At 40.5% G+C, this 19,581-nt stretch overlaps 1 protein-coding gene across 1 annotated transcript; it reads right to left on the minus strand.

Moving 5' to 3' along the window:
- Window positions 1-1,497: 1,497 nt before the first annotated feature.
- ccng2 (cyclin G2) lies at window positions 1,498-14,863 on the minus strand. The gene is made up of 8 exons (XM_044173321.1): window positions 14,564-14,863; window positions 11,369-11,523; window positions 10,453-10,590; window positions 9,722-9,972; window positions 8,941-9,019; window positions 8,633-8,731; window positions 7,281-7,480; window positions 1,498-3,634 (listed from the first exon to the last, which is right to left on the minus strand). Exons 2-8 carry the CDS (start codon window positions 11,471-11,473, stop codon window positions 3,502-3,504), a joined length of 1,005 nt encoding a protein of 334 aa, XP_044029256.1. The 5' UTR covers window positions 11,474-11,523; window positions 14,564-14,863; the 3' UTR covers window positions 1,498-3,501.
- Between the last annotated feature and the right edge of the window lie 4,718 nt (window positions 14,864-19,581).

The raw sequence follows: 19,581 nt of genomic DNA on the forward strand, positions 1-19,581 counted from the left end.
ATGGGTTCTCATTGGAACAACAACAGGAACATGGTAAAGCTTTACAGTCAGTATTCGCAGGGACTAAAAGGGCCACAGAAAACATTCTACCATGATTTTGGGGGTAAATTTAGTAATTTACAAATTAAAGCCAGAATTTTGACAAAATTGATGTGTATTTCCCTCAGACTGCCTTTCTAAGTCTCACAGTTTGCCTCTTATTTCTCTAAAATACAAGAATATAGAAGGGTGTATTAGGGCCACTGTGAGGTGGGAAAAACAGATTTAGGGAATAAAGTTTTTGAGTGTTTTGACATGAGAAAAAGTAACATTTCAAGAACGAAGTTGTGATATTAAAATGTTTATCTTAATACTTTGCCATAGTAAACAGGTGAGAACAATTTGTCAGCTTTTGTGTCAAATGAGGGATGTGATTGACGGGGCTGTAGTCACAAAACATCCATAACGATTAAATTAGTTCCTAAAATAAGGGCTGTGCCGTTTTCTAACTTTTTGACTCGGAAGTTTTTGGTCGAAGAATAATCCACGAAACATTTTAGCTCTGAGAGAAATCACTGAGATGTGCTCAGTCAGCAGTGTGTTGCAGGTAATGCTCCTCGTCATGTCAGCGTTTGAGAAAGATACAAAGAATTTTTGAAAACATGTTTTGATGACGGCAACTTCATAAGGGTCAAATCAGCTCGCGAACTAATCGAAACAGTCCAATAACACTGGAGATGATGGTTTGCACAAATCACCGTACTTAAACTGGAAAAATGCAGTTTGCAGTCTAAAAGTCCTTCTGCTGTGTGTTGTTGAATATTTAATTTCACATTCACTGCCACAGACCTGTCAACCAATCACTGTGGACACAGTGAATCATTAATTAGTTCAGAAACATGTCATCCATAAAGTATAGCAACAGGGTGAAACCCGCCCCTTCTCTTAGTTTAGGAGTTGTCGGGGTTTTTTAAGTAAAAGTTGCTCTCAGCAGCTTTGTGAAAAGATCTTAAGAGGAAACTCTCTGCTTTGAACCTTAAGCTCCATTCAGGAGGAACCTTAAGACATTAGTGATTATGGTCCCTGAACTACATTTCACCAATAAACATCTTAACACAGAGTTCATTACATGAAACTAATTACACGCTGAATGAGGCGATCACCTTTTGTGTTTTGACGTAGCAGCTAATCACTTGACTTTATGAAACATTACAACTTTATTACTTTTTTCTTTAAAAAACTTTCTCAATATTACGACTTTATTCTGGAAATCCCATATTGTTTCCCTGAATGATGGCCCAAATACTCTTACCCGTACTAAAACAAATATCTGCTGGAGGATTTAAATTGTCACCCTGCCCTGAGAGTGCAACATGTATGTATAAATAAATAAATAAATATGTTCACATTACTTATCTGCATTATCTGGTTGATTACCAGTTCATAGTTTCACTTTGATTTAGAAAATGAATCAAAGCAGCTGGTTGTTTTCAGACATGGAAGAAAAGAGACAACAGATAAAAAAATTATATTTTTATAAGATTTTGGGTGAAAGAGAATAACTTAATATCTACAAAGACCTATTAACAGATTTTTTTGTACATCATTTACAGTTTTACATTTTTTTTTAAGACTTTTGACACTGTCAGCATTATTTTGTTCCATACAACATTCTCTCTGAACAGTTTCCAAACACCAAAGACTTTAAGCTACATCCTAAAATTGTCAACTTTAAATTTAAACCAGGGTCATATGTACACACATCCACAAACATACACTTGTTAAATGTTTTGAGCGTTTGAATCTGAAGGGAAACTCGAACTGTTTCAGAGCTGGTCAGATCTCTCTCCTCGCTGCCTTCGAGCAAGGCACTTCACGCCGCTGTGCTGACATCAAAGGGCCGACTGAACACGAGCTCCAAACACTCAGTGCAGAATTTCTGACACCTACATTTCCCATCAGACACAAACTTAATCCTCCAGTCTGCCCATTTAACACTTGAAATTAGATTTTTTTTTCCCCCTAACTGTGCAAATGAAACGTCACTATAGAAGAGGAGGCCAACAGCAATTACCTCAAGAAATGACAAAGGATGCTAAAATTTTGTTTTCTACCCTGTTCTACAGGAAATACAGACCGCTTAGTGGTGATCGGGACTTCGATGTGTCTTTATCTCAGAATAACTGACTTTTGTATTTTATGTCAGAAGTCTTCATAACACATCCGTGGGACACCTACCCAAACCAGACTGTGCGTAAATTGAATTTCAAAACAAAGAGGCTGATCTGAAAAACTTGAGGACAATTAGACCGAATCAAAAAAATGCGGTAGACCCAAACAGGCCCAAATAGAACAAGAGACCTGCTTAGATTGAATCTAGTTTGGAATTGGCCCAGGCCAGGTCTCAGGTCCTGATTACTAGGAACCGAGCAAACTCGTGAAGACCTCGTTCCCGTCCCATTCCTGTTCATTTGTCTCAAGACAAGCAGGTGACAAAAGGGCAAAACATGATTAGGGTTTGATCGAATTCTTTCGAATCCCTTATTGAATCTGTTTAGGTTCATTTTTCAACATTGTCAACTTAAGTTAAACAAAACTCTAAAGCTTCAGTTGAAATCTCAGGCCTGTTTTACCAAATTTGCAACATAAGACAAAAATGACAATTTTGATCCCAAGATAGTAGCTGGACTTTATCATTGTTTTTTTTTCTATGAATAACAATCTTAAACTATAAATATGAGCACCAAAAATAGCATTATTTGTCATCTTAAGATAAGAGTCTGCTCTCAGCTTCTGTACATCAGGAAAACACCTCCTTCCCCTTGATAATAATACAAAAAAAAAAAGTCTTAAATGAATAAGTTAAAAAAAAAAACATTCTAATAAATAAACACCGCATTTTGGCAAATTATCTTCTTGTTGACAACATGAACTGTTTCTGGTCTGAAATTGTTTTGGGTTTTTTTAATCAGACTGCAGTGTCTGCTAGCTCAGCACCTTCAAGGGACAGTTCAATATCCAAAATCAAAAATGCTATTGATAATGCTATTCATCCATAGATTGCTTTGGTGTGAGTTGCTGAGTTTTGGAGATATCGGCTGTAGAGACGTTTGCCTTTTTGGAACATAATGGAACCAGATGGCACTCAGCTTGTGGTGCTCAAAGTGCCATAAAATAAATAATACATTTGAAAAACTCAACAGCAACATCTCTTTCCAGAAATCGTTACTCAACATAATTTACAGACCTTGTTATGAGCAGTTTCATGTTGAACTATCGGTAGAAAGAAAATAGTTCCAACATGAAACTGCTCACAACGACCAGCTGCTGCAGTGAGTCAACCAAAGTTCATCTAACATCTCTAGTATATCCTTAAAATCTTGAATGTGACATCTCAACATGCACCAACATCTACAAACTCAAATCTACCAGGAACTTGTGCATTTATCCACCAACACAGGAGCTTATTAAACAATAAATTAAAAGATGTCAGGTAGTTAGAGGAGGAAGACAGCGGAGGTGTCAGGCATGAAGGTGTTGGCTGTGTTTTTGGCAGCGGAGGTGCAGAGGGAAGAAGGGCCCTTCAGCGTCGCTGCCCAGAGAACTGCTGAGAGACTCCTCACTTGAACTCATCACATCCTCACATGAATCCTCACTGTAGAGACACACACAGGGATATACTGTCAGTATACACAGTCATATCAAGAGGTGTATACACACAGCTGAAAGTCTGATCAAAGGATTCAAATCTAAGGATTAAACCAATTTCATATGACATCTGAATTCTGTTTTATAGCTTTTCTAATGTTGCATTAATTCATTTAATACGTGGTGAAAAACAACCATCGAAACACTTCACGGATACTTCATTGTCTTAATGAATGATTCTGAACTTTAACCTGGACAGAAAAAAAATTACGTTTGAATAAGAGTAGTCTTAGCAGACATTTTTTGTCATAATTAGGTTAATATGAATAAGATGACAGTCAAATAATCAATTAGTCAATGGACAGAAAACAAATTGGCAAGTCATCATTCATCGAGCCAAAATTGTCTTGTTTAAGACTATCGACAATAAAAGCACTAGTTTTTTTTTTGTTCTAGGTTTAGAAAAACAAACAAAAAACATTTAAATAAATAAGCTTACATTTACTTTGAGTTATCTCTGATATATAAATCAATCTGGGGTCTGAGCCCTCCCCCCTTATTACTGGGGCTTCGACTCACTTATATAAAAATGTGTATACATTCAGTACTGTAAAGGCACAAGCAATTGATCATTTTTTTTCAGCACAACATGGGCTATTTGAATATGTATGCTGCAGTGATATCACATGATATTATAAAAAGTTAGGACCAAGAAGTCAAAAGAAAAAGTATTTCTGGGGTTGTATGCCTCCGCCAACCAGTCAAGTTGCACTTTACATCCATGTCTGTCCAGACTCATAATATATGTACTTGGAAGGAATTGAATTAAAATAAAAATAAGGTGTAAAGTATATTTTTTGGCTAAATGGAAGTTATCACTATATTGATGATACATATGTATGATTCCAGTGAATATACATTGTTGAACTGATTTAATAAAAGGATTATCATAGATGTATTGGCAGGAAGTGAAAGGCAGAATGGACAAGATGGAGGAAAGTCCTTAATGTGCTAGTTATTGTTTACTCATTGTGTCTTCTCGGTCAACATGTGTGAAATCTAGAATTGCCCAATTTATTCTTAAATGATGGCTATTAACCTATTTAGAGTTCACAATGACCTTTTAGTCAAAAGTATCACAAATGCATTGTGATACCAACTCTGAAATATGGTCATCAATTCTTGAGTTATGGTCAAAAACGTGTTTCGAGGTCAGTGACCTTGATCTTTGACTAGGGCTGGGGATCTTTCAAAACATTTTCGATACCTTGGCTTTGATACCAGTTCCTGAAATATACTTTTTTTCGATACCAACTTTATAAAATCCATTTTAACAAAATAAAATTACAATACGGTACAATTACTAACTTCAAAGGAGGAAGCTGTTCAAAGACTTGCGAGCAGCTGGAGAAGCTTTTTACACTGCGCACTTTACTCAACCTGGATAACTGGACTAAAATTAAGAAAATGGTGGAATAGCTGTATAGTATTGAATTATACAAAGCCTAGCCTTGTGGTACTGGGAAATAGTGGCAGAGTGAGACCTCGTACTTTGTGCTAAAGAAATGCTAGCCCGAGTCTGACAACAATCCACCATGTCAACTTCAGGAGTACTTCTGTCCATTGCCTGTTGGTCTGTAACGTAAAGCAACACCATGTTTGCCGTCAGAAACGCTCTCCGCCTCGGCTCCAGGTTATCCATACCCGCAGTGACGAGGAGAGACAGTGCCGGTGGACGACGTGGTGAACAGATTCACTGACGAGCAGCTACAGGTTAGCTGCACTGGCTAGCTAACAAGCAGCACAAAGTTGACTTGGTTATCTGTGCAGATAAGCAGCTGGCAGTAAAAAAATCAAATACAGTGAGCCCAGTCTCGGGGCGTAACAGTGTTTTCCTGCATGCCTCTACGACGTGTATCGTGAGATAGCCAATCACCAGCATTATTAGATCTTGGTGCAACCATGCTGCATGCTTATTGGCGCACTGACGCTGATAGGACTTACTCCTTAGGTATTGAAATTTGGTACTGAATGACGAGGCATTTTTTTTATACTTTATGGTATCGAAGCAATTTGGTCGGTACCATAAAATTATCCAAGTTCGGTACCCAGCCTAACCTTTGAGAACCGAGTTCTAATCAGTTCATCACTGTGTCCAAGTGGGTGTTTGTGATATATATAAATATGAAGTAATTTCTTCCAGGCGTGCCTGACATATCGCGTGCGAGAATGGGACGGACGGACATCCCGAAAACATAATGACTTCGTCATAAAAAAAAGTATTTAAAAACAAACATTTGATGGTTCTGGTTTTAGTTTGACTGAGCTGTTCCGTGGGTCAACGGTCACTGTTAAGAGTCAACTGGGAAAATTCTTCACGTGCGGTTCCTTCTTTTTTTCTTTTTACACATTGACTTAGAAAATGTTCTCCAGGCGTTCCATGTTACATAAAAAGGGGAGGCGCTCTGGCCTCATGTGACGTCATGGAAACGTCTGCGTCAGTGGGACGTGACCAGGGACTCGTACACATCTCATCACGCAGCGCTAGGAGATGTGAGAGGCCCTGACAAGTTCAGACAGTCAGAGGGGATGGTGTGTGTGTGTGACATGTTGTTACAACACACCAGAAACTTTTGTGTTGCTGCACAGCTGGTTGCTTCAGAGGAGTGTTACTACACACACACACACACACAGTAAAAATGTCCAGTTACAATTTTCACTTCCAGCTGATCCAAATCAACCTTCTACAGCTCCAGTGTCTATCAGTGTGACGCTGTTATACAAACATTTGGGAGGGCAGGTGTGGTGATACACAGGGTGTGTCTGGTTCCTTTTCATTTTAAATGCCTTTGTTGTTGTCGTCAGGTATTTCACATGACGTCAGTCTGACATCTGCATCAGAATGAAACTGAACCAAACACAATCCACTGATAAATTAAGCAACTGTGAGTTTTGTTTGAAGCGCGGCACTTCTGACTTAAGTATGTTTGCTTATTATTTCTTTATTCAACCTTTATTGAACCAGGATAGGTCCCATTGATATTAAAAATCTCTTTTTCAAGGGAATCCTGGCCAAGATAGGCAAGCAGCACAAGATAAAAACAAGTGATTGTAAACAGACACAAAACTTCATGGCACTAAGTATCAAAAACCATTAGCTTCTCAATGTTAGAGGTGAATGTTTGGTCAGATTCTTGTCAATTATTTATTTATTTTTATTTTTTACATCAGATAACTCCTAATTTAATGTATTTTATTTGGGTAGTTTTAATTTGAGAACTCTTGCTATTTTGTAAAACTAGGAAAAATAAGTAAGGAAAAAAATGTGAAAGTGAAAGAACGCGCCAGATTTTGTGATGGTTCGTGTACTGAGACTTGGTTGATCTCCAAAAGGACTAAGGTAAAAAGAAAACATTTTCGGATTAATCGCAATTCTTAGCATTTTTAGTTGAATGGTTTAATATTGATTCTTCAAATCCCTGGATCAATATTTGCATCTGTTACTTTTCTCAGCAAGTGTGTACATTTGCACTAAATCTTATGTGAAGGTTGTGATTTATTTTATTTATTATTTACTTATAGTATCCTGCTCAGGTGGTGTTTGGGGCTCTAACAGTGTCAGCATTTTGTTGGGGTGTGTTTGGGGCTCTGACCTCTCGCTCTCATCCCAGCAGCCCTCGGGGATGGTGGGCAGCTCAGGTACGCTGCGGTAGCTGTGCAGGTTCTGGGCAGTCCGCCGCGACACGATCCACTGCAGCTTCCTGTGGTTGGGTTTGCTGCATTCAGGGGAGGCGTAGTCCGACAGACACAGAGCCACGCGCTCGCTCCATAGTAGCAGCTCGCCATCCGCAATCTGAAACCAAACCGCACAGCAGTTCAGTTTAGCTGTGGCCCTCTGCCCTGTTCACTGACTGACAGTGTATTTAAAATAATGTAATTACTTAAGACTTAACAGCACATTGCCTTCAAAAGGTTTTTTATTTTATTTATTTTTCCACGGTTAGGAGGTAAAGAGAAACCAGGTTAAAATGGCTTCTGTAGGTTTGTGCTGAAACCTGACCAGCTAGTCATGTAAAACCTGAACCTCCAAAGTGTTTGTAAGTGCGAGGGTTGGGAAGACAAACATGCAAGAGAGCGAAAGTATCACTGTGGCAACAACATACCAAGATCTAAAATAATCCTAATCTAAAATACAATTTAGGGTGAAAATACTGTTATATTTTTCAGATTTAAAATTAAAAAGTAAAATTTCAACAGTGAAACATTATTTGAAAAAGCAAAGTTTCTTAAATAACATCTAAACTTCAGTAAAATATATATAATAAAAAAAAAGAATATGGCAATACTGGTCCTAAATTACAACACATACTGTAAATATGGCAGGGAGGTAGAAGAGAAATGTGACCCGAGTGCATGTAAACTGAAGATTTTCTGAGAAAAAAAAAAAACACATTTCCATTCAGGTAATTGGGTAAGGCCTGAAAATACGATCAGTTTAAGCACAGCACTCTTTTCTTTTAATGTGTGAGTCAAGCCGAGACACCAGGTTACATAACCACAACTGTCAATAGAAAACAAAATTTGGACCAGAGGGCTACGAATTACACATAATTTTGCGTTGCGTTCACTTCCCTTCTGTTCAGCCAGAAACTGGAATCATCTTGAAGTAGTAAGCCTGCAGGCTGTATGGCTGGTTAATAAATATGGTTTGTCATGTTAATGTTTGTGGAGTTACTCCAACCAAAAAGGTTTCCTGTTTGCATCTGATCCAGGAAATTGTGAGCTGATACCAACAGTTAATTTTACTTTTATGAAACCACTAGCCGTTTGAAATTAAACTTTTAGACTCTCGTTTCCTCCTAAATTAATTTGCTCAGAGCTACTGTTGTGAGTTGTTGACTCTGTTGTGGAAAAGCAAACGGTCTTTTCTTGCTTGTCCATTACATCAGGTTTCCACAGGTGTTACTTTCCCTCCCTTGTTGTGTAATAAAGTCACCGTGATTACCTTTAAGTGTCTCTGGATGTGATAAGCTATTTCCAACATTTCCTCCGACCGAATGGCTTCGATCTCCTGCCTCAGGAGAGACAAGGTTAGGACGGACGGCTGGGTGGTCACACAGGACAGGAGGTGGAAGAATGACAGGGAAGAACAGACAGAAACATGTAGAGAAACACATGTTTAAAATTTGTCCAGAGTCTCAGTGTTGTTGTCCAACTAACAGCAACATAACAAAACTCATTTCTGAGCATCTGATTAGACTGCTGAGCTGCTGTAATCCGGTCTGACCTTTGACCCCTGCAGCGAATTCCTACCTTTGCTTTAGAGAAGGAGATCCGGCACAGACAAGCTTTGAGCTGAGCTTCCAGCTTCTCCAGACTCAGAGTTTCCTTCCTGATAAGACACACACACACACACACACACACACACGTTCAGGTGTGTTTTCAGAATCAACTTTCATCGACTCAGAATCAACGCATTTTACAATTGAAAATAAAACCAATGTAACTACTCACCACAAGATTTTTAAGACATTTTGAGATTGTAGTGTTTTGAATCAAAGTACAGCTGGGCATATAAAAAAACAATACACTGCGCCAGGGTTATGTAAGTGAGGTGTTGGTGCAAGTGCCAGCTGACAGTTAAATCTTATCAGTGCACTTCGGTCAGACACTGGAGTCGGCTGTTGACTTTCTGCCCTACATCAAGTGGAGCAGCGGTGTGGAGAAGCTCCGCAAATCAAATCATGGGGAAATCTTTGTAAATGGACTGTACTTGTATAGCGCTTTCTAGTCTTCCGACCACTCAAAGCACTTCACACACACACTACATTTTGTGTCCACAAACCAATCTGAATTCTGGTATTTTATGTTGACATTCACAGATGTGAAAAAAAAAAAAAAACTTTTTTAAAGTTGACTAAATGTCGTCTTTGATGGATTTTCTATCTGCAGCAAGTTTTAAGTCTCTACAAGTAGATTTTCATAGAAATGAAGTGAAACCAATAAATGTAAAAACGAATAATTCTCAGAACGACCAGCAGGAATGTAAACTTTAGTTTAGTCACACATCATTTCCTGTGCATGATGGTCTCACCTGTCTGTGGAGTGTGAAAGTGCGATTTGGTGGTACAAGTGCAGAAAGGTTAAAGCAGTGACGGCTTTGGACTTGAAGTTGAGCTTCTCTGCAACGATCTTCTCCATGCGGCCGAGGTCGGACACGGTAAACCTGCACTGTCCGATGCGGATGAGCTCATCGGTGGGGGTCAGGTTGCACTCCTCCTCTGTCACTTTGGCTGCCATGTGGAAGCAGCTGAGGCTGATGCAGGACAGGTGCTTTGGCTGGATCTGGAGGTGGACAACACGTGAGGAAGAAATGGGTTTGAAAATGGTTGAGTAAGAATTTCACATCATTGAGCTGAGCCCAGTTACATCAAGTTACATTAAAACTCACTTCAGGTTTTGCTCAAAGCGTCACAAGATCAGCAACAAAATCATTTTACTCGCTGCACTGGATCTGTTATTCAGTAAGGAACCAATTAAAGAAGTAGGAAGTAAGAGATTTATTAACAAACACTATTTGAGGAATATTGTTTTTTATACTATACTCATATTCTGTAAACATTTTAGTGCACATAATGTATAAATTACCAAATTAATCAGAAGGTATACATTTGTTTGCTTCTACATCTGCTGTTAAAATGACACTGGAGAGGTTTCAGGCTTTCACAAACTGCATCAACAGCCACAATGGGTCACCAGACCCTGTTAAAAAACAAAAGCTAAAGTGTCCTGTGTCTGGTCTTATCAGGTATGAGCATCTCGTACCCTCATCATGGCCAGGAATCGGTCCAGCAGGTTAACAGCCAGGACAAAGGTCTGCGTACTGTAACCGAAGAAGCTGGTCAGACTCCACAGGTCCTCCACTTTGGCATCTCTGCACTTGGCCGAGATCCGACAGTCATCCTGGAAAACAAAGACATGCTGTTGATTAGCCTGGTTTATCAATCACCTCGCTGATGATTACTTACATTTTGGCAGAAAAGTTCTATTGAAGATGCCTGCTACTCATACTAGAGAAACAGGTAAGACTTGGGACTTGATTGGCATTGTTATTATTTTTAAAATTATTTTTAAAAAGACTGAATTGAAATGGTGGGATATGCAATTCTCAGCCAATACACGTCTTTGTTCAATTCAGCGAATATCTCCTCAGGGTCTGCTAATGGCCCATTCAGTGTGTGAAAAAAAAATCTGTTCTTTGTACACAGCCCTGGCTCTGTAAATGGGAAACTAACAAAGTGGCTCGGACAGGGCCACACAACACTGTTCCAGCCATGATTTGTGTGTCGGGTAACATTAAATTAATTGCCCACGGACATTCAGCTTACTTTCAAGTTTGTCAAGACATGCTGTTGTTGTGATGTTAGCTATAGCAGCAGGAGAGTTGTGAGTATTGCTGTCTGTTAGCTTCACAGCAGCAACTGCAGGGACAGTTTGCTAACCCACAACCTAGCTAAGCTAACCTACAACCTAGTGTTAGTAGGTTAGTTACATTACTTGCTGTGTTGTTGTTGGCTCTATATCGTGGTATTGGATTTCTCCAGAATTGCATACCCCACCCTTAATCAACAGGTCAATCAAAAATGAAAATAATTATTTGAACCCCAAAATGGGTAATGTTGAGGGAAGATTTCCCAACTTTACTGCGGATTAATGGTCATTTTTTGTCAAATGTGCTCACCTCTGTGGTGGATTCGATGAGGCTCAGTCCCGACTCTTTAGGGAGATAATAAACCTCCTGTTCATAATTTATCCTCAGCTCCTTCATCAGCTTGAAGGCATCCATGTCTCAGCTGGCACTGGAGCAAGTGATCGGTTTTCACCTCAGTAATTTTACTGCAAAAAAAAACAAACAGGAAAACACCAGGATTCAGCTTCAAAACATAACCAGAATGTTCTGACCAGTCCGAAATACAAACACATTCCACAAAAATCACAACTGTAATCCATATAAATGATCAATCTTAAGTACATTTTTTGTAGTGTCTAACAGGACATTTCTTTGACTTTGTAATACAGTCCTTATCACAAGTTTTCAAAGCTCTATGCCAATGTATTTCATTGAAAAGAGCAGAATTTAAGTATTTTATGATGGAGAAGAATTGGTTTGTATCTGATAAGTCTGTTGTTACATTTTTCTTTCACAACGTTAATCCCTCACCCCCAAATATCAAGGAATTCACGTAAATCAGTAGAAACCATAATTAAGACTAAATTAATCAGCAACAATTTCAATAAATTGATTATTTGTTCGAGTATTTATCAAAACAGAAATGTGTAACATTCTCTGGTTCCAGCTTCTCCTATGTAAAGATTTGCTGTGTTTCTGTTTTCTGTTATTGTAATCTTAAAATATTTGGGTTAATCTGACAAAACAAAAAGACGTCACCTCGGGCTCTGGAAAGTTTGAGATTGGAATTTTGAAGCGTTTTTTCACATTTATAGACCAAACTATTAATTTACTAACTGTGAGAGTAATCTGTAACGAAAATGATCATTATTTTCAGCCCAAGTAAATAGTAGTTACCTAGACACAACTCCAGTTCTATGAGTCTAACGGGCTTCGCTATTGGTTTACCCCCTAAAGCTCCCTGAAAAAATATCTTTCCACTCATCACCCAATCAGGGAGTAGTAGGCACCCAAGGGTGCCCTACCCCTATATAACCCCTGCTCCCACGCAGCTCGTCTCCCTTTGGAAACACAGCCACCAGGAACTGAGGCCAGTTGGGCTTGTAGTTAGAGGGCTCCGCACATTCTTATAGAACCGGAGTTACATCCAGGTAACTACTATTTCTATTTCGTATTTTCCGCTGGTGCCGCAAGGTTAGCTGGGAAACCTGGTCCTCGGACCTCACTACCACTGACGTCACCTGTGCGCACTGGGGCGGAGGGGCTAAGATGACGGAGGTGAACGGTCCAGTTTCCCTGTCAACATCAGAAGATGTGAACACCCTGGCCGTGCTAACCTCATCCTTGTCCCAATCCCAGTCCTCGATCGTGGAGGTTTGGCAGCTAGCGGCGCGGCCAACTCACGTTGGGCAAAAGCAAAAATTGGCGCAATTTTGGGCACACAACGTGCGAGGCTTCCCACAGGGTTGGGCACGGAGGCCCATGGTGAAACCCTTGCATGGGACCCGGGAGGAGGGGGAAGGTTGGGGTGACACGGGATCTCCATTCTCCTTGCAGCAGGAGGCAAACAGGCCGGGCAGATCATCCTACGGGTAGCGGTGGGCTGCCTGTGGTTCCTCCTCCCTGAAGAGACTTGCTGGGTCCTCAGAGTCATAGACCCTGCGGTCGTCCTCCTCGTCGTAGTCCGTCCAGGACTTTGGTGGGAACTTCTCCACCTCTGCCACTGGTGCCGGGCCAGCGGCAGGGCCCAATGAAGTGCACTTCTCCCTGGGGAGAGAGACAGTTGGCGCAGGAATCGGCCTCCTCCAGGTGACGACGTCCCAGGCAGAGTAAGCACGACTTGTGTGTGTCCATGAGGGGAATGGATGTGGTGCAGGTGAGGCACAGCTTGTAAATGGGGAGAAGAAAGAAACCTGCAACACCAGAGGGTGACAAAACCCTTAGGTGCCTACTAACCCCCCCCCCATTGGGCGTGAGTGGAAATCTTTTTTCAGGGTTTCCGAGGCAGTGCCTCAGGGGGTAAACCAATAGCGAAGCACGTATGAAATAGAATAAGACATCATTGGAGACAGTATCATACACTACAGCATTCTACTTTGGTTTCACTGCTATTTGGAAATTGTGTAAAAATGAAGATAGAAAATATCGATTCTTAACTAATAACTGGGCACCTGTCATAATTCAATTGTTTATCCATGCCAAACAGTGTTCATTATTTTTTTAGTGATATAACTGTTGTATTATTACTATAGGCTACTGTATATCACTGGTTTACATTTGCTCTCAGCCTTAACAGGGGTCACAGCTCAGAGCCCAGCACAGCGGTGTCACATTTCCTCTGGTAGACGCCTTCTCTGTCCTCTGACCTAAAAACAACTGCTTTTCCAAGGTTCCGTTTGTTACCAAACACCTTTAAAACACACAAAAACATCATCCACGCGACTGGAAATCCTCAGTTATATCGTTTTAGTTGATGGTAACCGAGAAAGGGGACATTAACCACAGCAAGCTAACGTTTTAAATCCTCTGATTGGAGAGGGGGAGGGGCTGATTTTTTTCCCATTCCTCAAACGTTAAAGGTCTATTAAATTATACTGTACAATACGATTATTAATACAAAAGCAAATGTTTTTGAAATTCTAGCGCAGTATTTATGTACTAAACCGATCAAAACGTGCTTGTTTCTCCTTGTGAATATGTGGTAAAAATGAAAAATTAAAACTCATCTTGTCTGTTGTAATTAACGTTAGTATCGCTTAGATCCGTCTCCTGTTCAAAGCTAAGACACTTACGGAAAACACATTTGGCTGTAGGAGGAAATCGCACGTGCAAACTAATGTAAAATAATTGATTATATTTTATTATATTCAATATTTATTTAAATGTTTTAATCTTAAAACCACGACACAAGGAAACACTCGCTATAAATGCCACTATTTCCTTACAGAGATTGAAACTAGAACATTCCTTTCAGTACCATTTCAAAAGGTTCCTGTGCTTGAGTTCTGTCGAAATTGTGCGAGGGGAAATGATTTGCAGAGGAAAAAGAGTTTTAGACAATCATTAGCTTTTGTTCAACTTAGAACTGAATTAACGTCCCATTGTCACCATTCACTGTCAACCTCTTTTTACTTTATCTCCCCTTCGAGTTAAGCGTTAGCAGAAAAGGCAAATGTAGTTCCGCAAAAGCGCGTAGTCTGTGTAATATAAGTAAAATTATAATAGTTGTTTAAAGGTTTACTCTACCTGTTATTGCAGGTTAAATCCACATATCTGTTGTCTTCTGCTGTAACGCTTAGTCTTCTCTCGTCTCTGTCTCTTCTCTCTTCTTTGTTGACGTGCATAACGCACACGCCCGCATGACAACGTAACAGGCAGCAACCAATCAAAAGCTTGGGTTCAAGAATAGCAATCACCTCCTTTCGGGGTTAACGTTACAAATTAAAGCCTACACCTAATGTTTTGGTATCGTTTTGACTTAATTTCTAACATTATCGTCCATAAATTTGTACTTCAGATCAATAACCAATCTTCCATCCACTGAGAAAGCCACTGGATTCCAAATGCAGCTTGAACATTATATGAGAAGATCGCCCTCTGATTGATGATTCCGTTACCCAATCAGCGAGCCGCAGTGTGGTACGTTCAAATAGTCCGCCCAAAATGGGATGCTTTCATTGGCTCATGGCTGTACAGAGTACTGACCATAGGGTCCTGACGCAATGTTAGCGCTTCTTCTTCTTCTTTTCCTTTCAGCTGTTCCCTTTCAGGGGTCGCCACAGCGAATCATGTGCCTCCATCTAACCCTGTCCTCTGCATCCTCTTCACTCACACCTATTAACTTCATGTCCTCTCTCACTACATCCATAAATCTCCACTTTGGTCTTCCTCTAGACCTCCTGCCTGGCAGCTCCAACCTCAGCATCCTTCTACCAATATATTCACAGTCTCTCCTCTGAACATGTCCAAACCACCTCAGTCTGGCCTCTCTGACTTTATCTCCGAAACATCTAACATGAGCTGTCCCTCTGATGTCCTCATTCCTGATCCTGTCCATCCTCGTCACTCCCAAAGAGAACCTCAACATCTTAAGCATTTCCATCCTTATCTTTAATCACCCTAACCTCCTGCACATCCTTCCCATCTCTATCTCTTTTTCTGGCCAACCTGTACACATCCACCTCTTCCTCTTTAGTGTCCAACCTAGCATACAAGTCCTCATATGCTCTTTGTTTGGCCTTTGCCACCTCAACCTTCACCTTACACTGCATCTCCCTGTACTCCTGTCTACTCTCTTCAGTCCTCTCAGTGTCCCACTTCTTCTTAGCTAGCCTCTTTCTCTGTATACACTCCTGCACTTCCTCGGTCCACCACCAAGTCTCCTTGTCCGCTTTCCTCTTTCCAGATGACACACCGAGTACCCTCCTACCTGTCTCCCTGATCACATTAGCTGTAGTGGTCCAGTCATCTGGGAGCACTTCCTGACCACCCAGAGTTTGTCTCAGCTCCTCCCTGAAAACTACACAACATTCTTCCTTTTTCAACTTCCACCACTTCGTCCACTGCTCTGCCTTTGTCCTCTTCATCTTCCTCACCACCAGAGTCATTTTACACACTACCATCCTGTGTTGTCTGGCTACACTCTCCCCTACCACTACTTTACAGTCACTGGTCTCTTTCAGATTACAACGTCTACACAAGATGTAGTCCACCTGAGTCCTTCTACCTCCGCTCTTATATGTCACCCTATGTTCCTGCCTCTTCTGGAAGAAAGTGTTCACTACAGCCATTTCCATCCTCTTTGCAAAGTCTACCACCATCTGTCCTTCTGCGTTCCTGTCCTGAAGACCAAACCTGCCCATCACATTCTCAACACCTCTGTTCCCTTCACCTACATGCCCATTGAAATCTGCACCAATCACCACTCTCTCACCTCTGGGGATGCTCTGCATCACTTCATCTAACTCACTCCAGAATTTCTCCTTCTCTTCTAACTCACATCCTACCTGTGGGGCATAACCACTCACAACATTGAACATCACCCCTTCAATTTCCAGCTTCAGACTCATCAACCTGTCTGATACTCTTTTCACCTCTAGAACATTCCTCACAAACTCCTCTTTCAGGATAACTCCTACTCCGTTTCTCTTCCAATCTGACCCATGGTAGAACAACTTGAACCCTGCTCCTAAGCTTCTAGCCTTGCTACCTTTCCACCTGGTCTCCTGGACACACAGTATGTCCACCCTCCTTCTCTGCATCATGTCAATCAACTCTCTAGCCTTCCCTGTCATAGTCCCAACATTCAAAGTCCCTACTGTCAGTCCTACATTCTTAGCTTTCCTCTTCTCTCTCTGCCTACGAACACACCTTCCTCCTCTCCTTCTTCATCTTTGACCAACAGTAGTCCAATTTCCACCAGTACCCTGCAGGTCAACAGCACCGGTGGCGGTCGTTGTTAACCCGGGCCCCGACCGATCCGGTATGGAAGTAATTTTCACGATTCGCATTTTTAATTTGGCCTGTGTTTTACGTCGGATGCCCTTCCTGACACAACCCTGTGCATTTATCCAGACTTGGGACTGGCACAAGAAGACACTGGCTTGTGCCCCCTTGCAGTGTTTTTCTTCTTTGCGTTTTTTGGCGAATTGCAATAGCAGGTTAGATGCATACCGCCTCCTACCCTACCGGAGTATGTAGAACGGGATCTATTTTACATTAGTTTGTAATAATTAACAACAAACAATAAATAAACAAAAACAGAACACAAAACAAACAAACTAAATAACGATATTCTATTATTGTTATTATGAGAAACTACGGCCGTGAAACTAGCAAACAGCACTAGCTAGACCCAGTGTTTGGTTTGTCCCTTCTGGGCTTCTGTAGAAACATGGCAGTGCAACTCCAGTCTCCATGGAAGGGGACCCGCTCCCTCCATAGATATTCCATTCTGATTTAAAGGTGATTATACACAAATTACATTATATTCCATTTCTGTCAATAGCACCTCCTAAATGTTACACACTGGACCTTTAAAACTTGTTTTCTTAATGTCAAATTCTTCTAATTTGTCTTTTATCTTCCATCCAAAACCATTTCCCTTAAATTTGTAATACTGCCAGCATTCATTTAGGACACTTTTATTGGTATTTTCATCCCCACATTCTCTAAGACAAATCCAGTAAGCTAATGAAAGTTTGTCCCTTCTGCGCTCAAGTTGGATTTCTCCGGAGTCTTCCAGCACAGCATTCCTTCAAGTTGACCTCATTGTACCAATGCCAAGTCTCAAGGCTTTCTTATGAAATCTATCAATTTCTGTCAGTGAGATTTGGCTGCTGCCCCATAAACAAAACACCAATAATTAAAATTATTTTCATAGGGCCACCAATTTGTCCACCTTCTTCACCACTTATCACCTCTTTTGTTATGGGTTACGATCTAATGACCCAAAGGCGGAACACAGCAAGGTAGAGAGCCGGATAGTTAGTTTTAACAGTTTTTATTTATACACCAGTATTGGTCGCTGAGCGCTCTTCCAGAGCAGGCGGAACAGGTGTAGTTCGCTGGGGACAGGCGTGCAGTCGACCGACACAGTCCATGGAGCACCGGCTGGGTTCCAATGGCAGGAGGGAAAACCAGGGAACCCCGCCCAGGCCGTTACACACACACACACACACACACACACACACACAGTGACGAACAGAGGACTGACAAGGAACACCAAGAGAGGAAAGCACACTAGAGCACACAAGGATAGGGAGAGAGATGTGGCTAACTATGACACATCTTTACATCAGTAACACATCTTTATATGTTACTGTACTTTCTTTCATAATTTACTCTGTAGCTTCTGCATAGGATATGTTATTGATTACTTTGTATTTCTGTACCTCTTTTGCTTTACTCTGGAAAACAATAAATAAATGCAGCACTATGTTCTCCTCTACAGAAAAGGGGTCTGAGATGTTGTAGCCTAACAGACAACGGACTTTATTTTATTAATTGTCCTTAATAACTGTATAATAAATGTCAGAAATAACATCTGAATGTTGAAAATGGTTCTCAGTCTCCTTGTGGGCTTGTTGCAGATGCTAACAATGGAAATAGACAGTCAAATGATACTTAAAGTAGACATCAATCTGCATTCAGTAGTCATTATAAAGCAATTTACCCACCAATATAAGGGACAATCGATGTTTTCAGAAAGACATTAGTGATACCTATATAATTATTGCATACAATATTGACTAGCTGTTGTTGTCATACCACCTCAAAGAAGAAAAAAAAAAAACCCAAACAAAGTCAGCAAATAAATCTTTACTTTGGAGAGCCGCTTCACTGAGTACGCATACAAATCATAGATCCTTGGGTTACACCAGTCAAAGTTACACCATAAACTTGACATTTTGCAAACTAATCATAACTCATCTGGTAACATTGGCCTACAGAAAATTAGCAAAGACAGACAGAAAAATGCCTCTTTTAAAAAAAAACCAAAACACACAAGAGTCATTCCTTGGACAAATGCTAAGCTCCCACACCCAGAGTTTAGTCCAGAAGGATGCTTTGTGGTACCTCGGTCCTGTTCTCTGGAACAAACTGCCTGAGGACCTAAGATCTGCCACAACTGTGTCCACATTCAAAAGTAAACTGAACACTTTATTTTCTCAGGCTTATGATTACTGTATGTGTCTGTGCGGTAAATGTGGGTTCCTTTGGGGGTGTTTGCAAATGCATTTTATGTAAAGCAGAGTTGAGTTTACTTGCAATGAAATATGCTACTGTATATAAAAACACATTTGCCTTATCATTTGAGGCATGCCTAACTCTTGTTAACTTTTGTATGCTATATACAAATACAGATAGTGCAAGGACAAAAGGGAATGGAAGAAACAGACAAAATCAATCAAAGTTCAAGATCAGGAGAAGGTCAAAGACGGCAAACTACAGAACTGACAGTGGATAAGCTGATTTTGTTTATTGCTTATGTAATCAACTGTGCGATCAAGTTAAACACAAAACAGAGAAAATCTAAATAATTGTGAAAGGGGTTGAAAAATTCTTGGCTATGAAAGATCTATCCTGGGAACAAATCAACAAAAGACTTGAGGCAGAAGAGAAACCGAGGGTCTTTGGAGAAAGAACCTAATGTTTTTTCTTCAATGGAACGCAAGGAGTTTAATAGCAAATTGTCAGGAATTCAAAGGATTTATTAAAGGTCTCATAAATAAACCAGAAATGATATGTATTCAAGAAACATG

Source organism: Siniperca chuatsi, linkage group LG18, assembly GCF_020085105.1.
Source record: "Siniperca chuatsi isolate FFG_IHB_CAS linkage group LG18, ASM2008510v1, whole genome shotgun sequence".
NCBI classification, from domain to species: Eukaryota; Metazoa; Chordata; class Actinopteri; order Centrarchiformes; family Sinipercidae; genus Siniperca; species Siniperca chuatsi.

Excerpts from the sequence above, each read along its gene's own strand:
- ccng2 (XM_044173321.1), bottom strand. The coding sequence starts at position 11,473 with ATGGATGCCTTCAAGCTGATGAAGGAGCTGAGGATAAATTATGAACAG. Across the intron at positions 9,020-9,721 it reads CTTTCACACTCCACAGACAG|GAAGGAAACTCTGAGTCTGG; the intron begins GTGAGACCATCA and ends GTGTCTTATCAG. Across the intron at positions 8,732-8,940 it reads TCTCCTTCTCTAAAGCAAAG|CCGTCCGTCCTAACCTTGTC; the intron begins GTAGGAATTCGC and ends GTGACCACCCAG.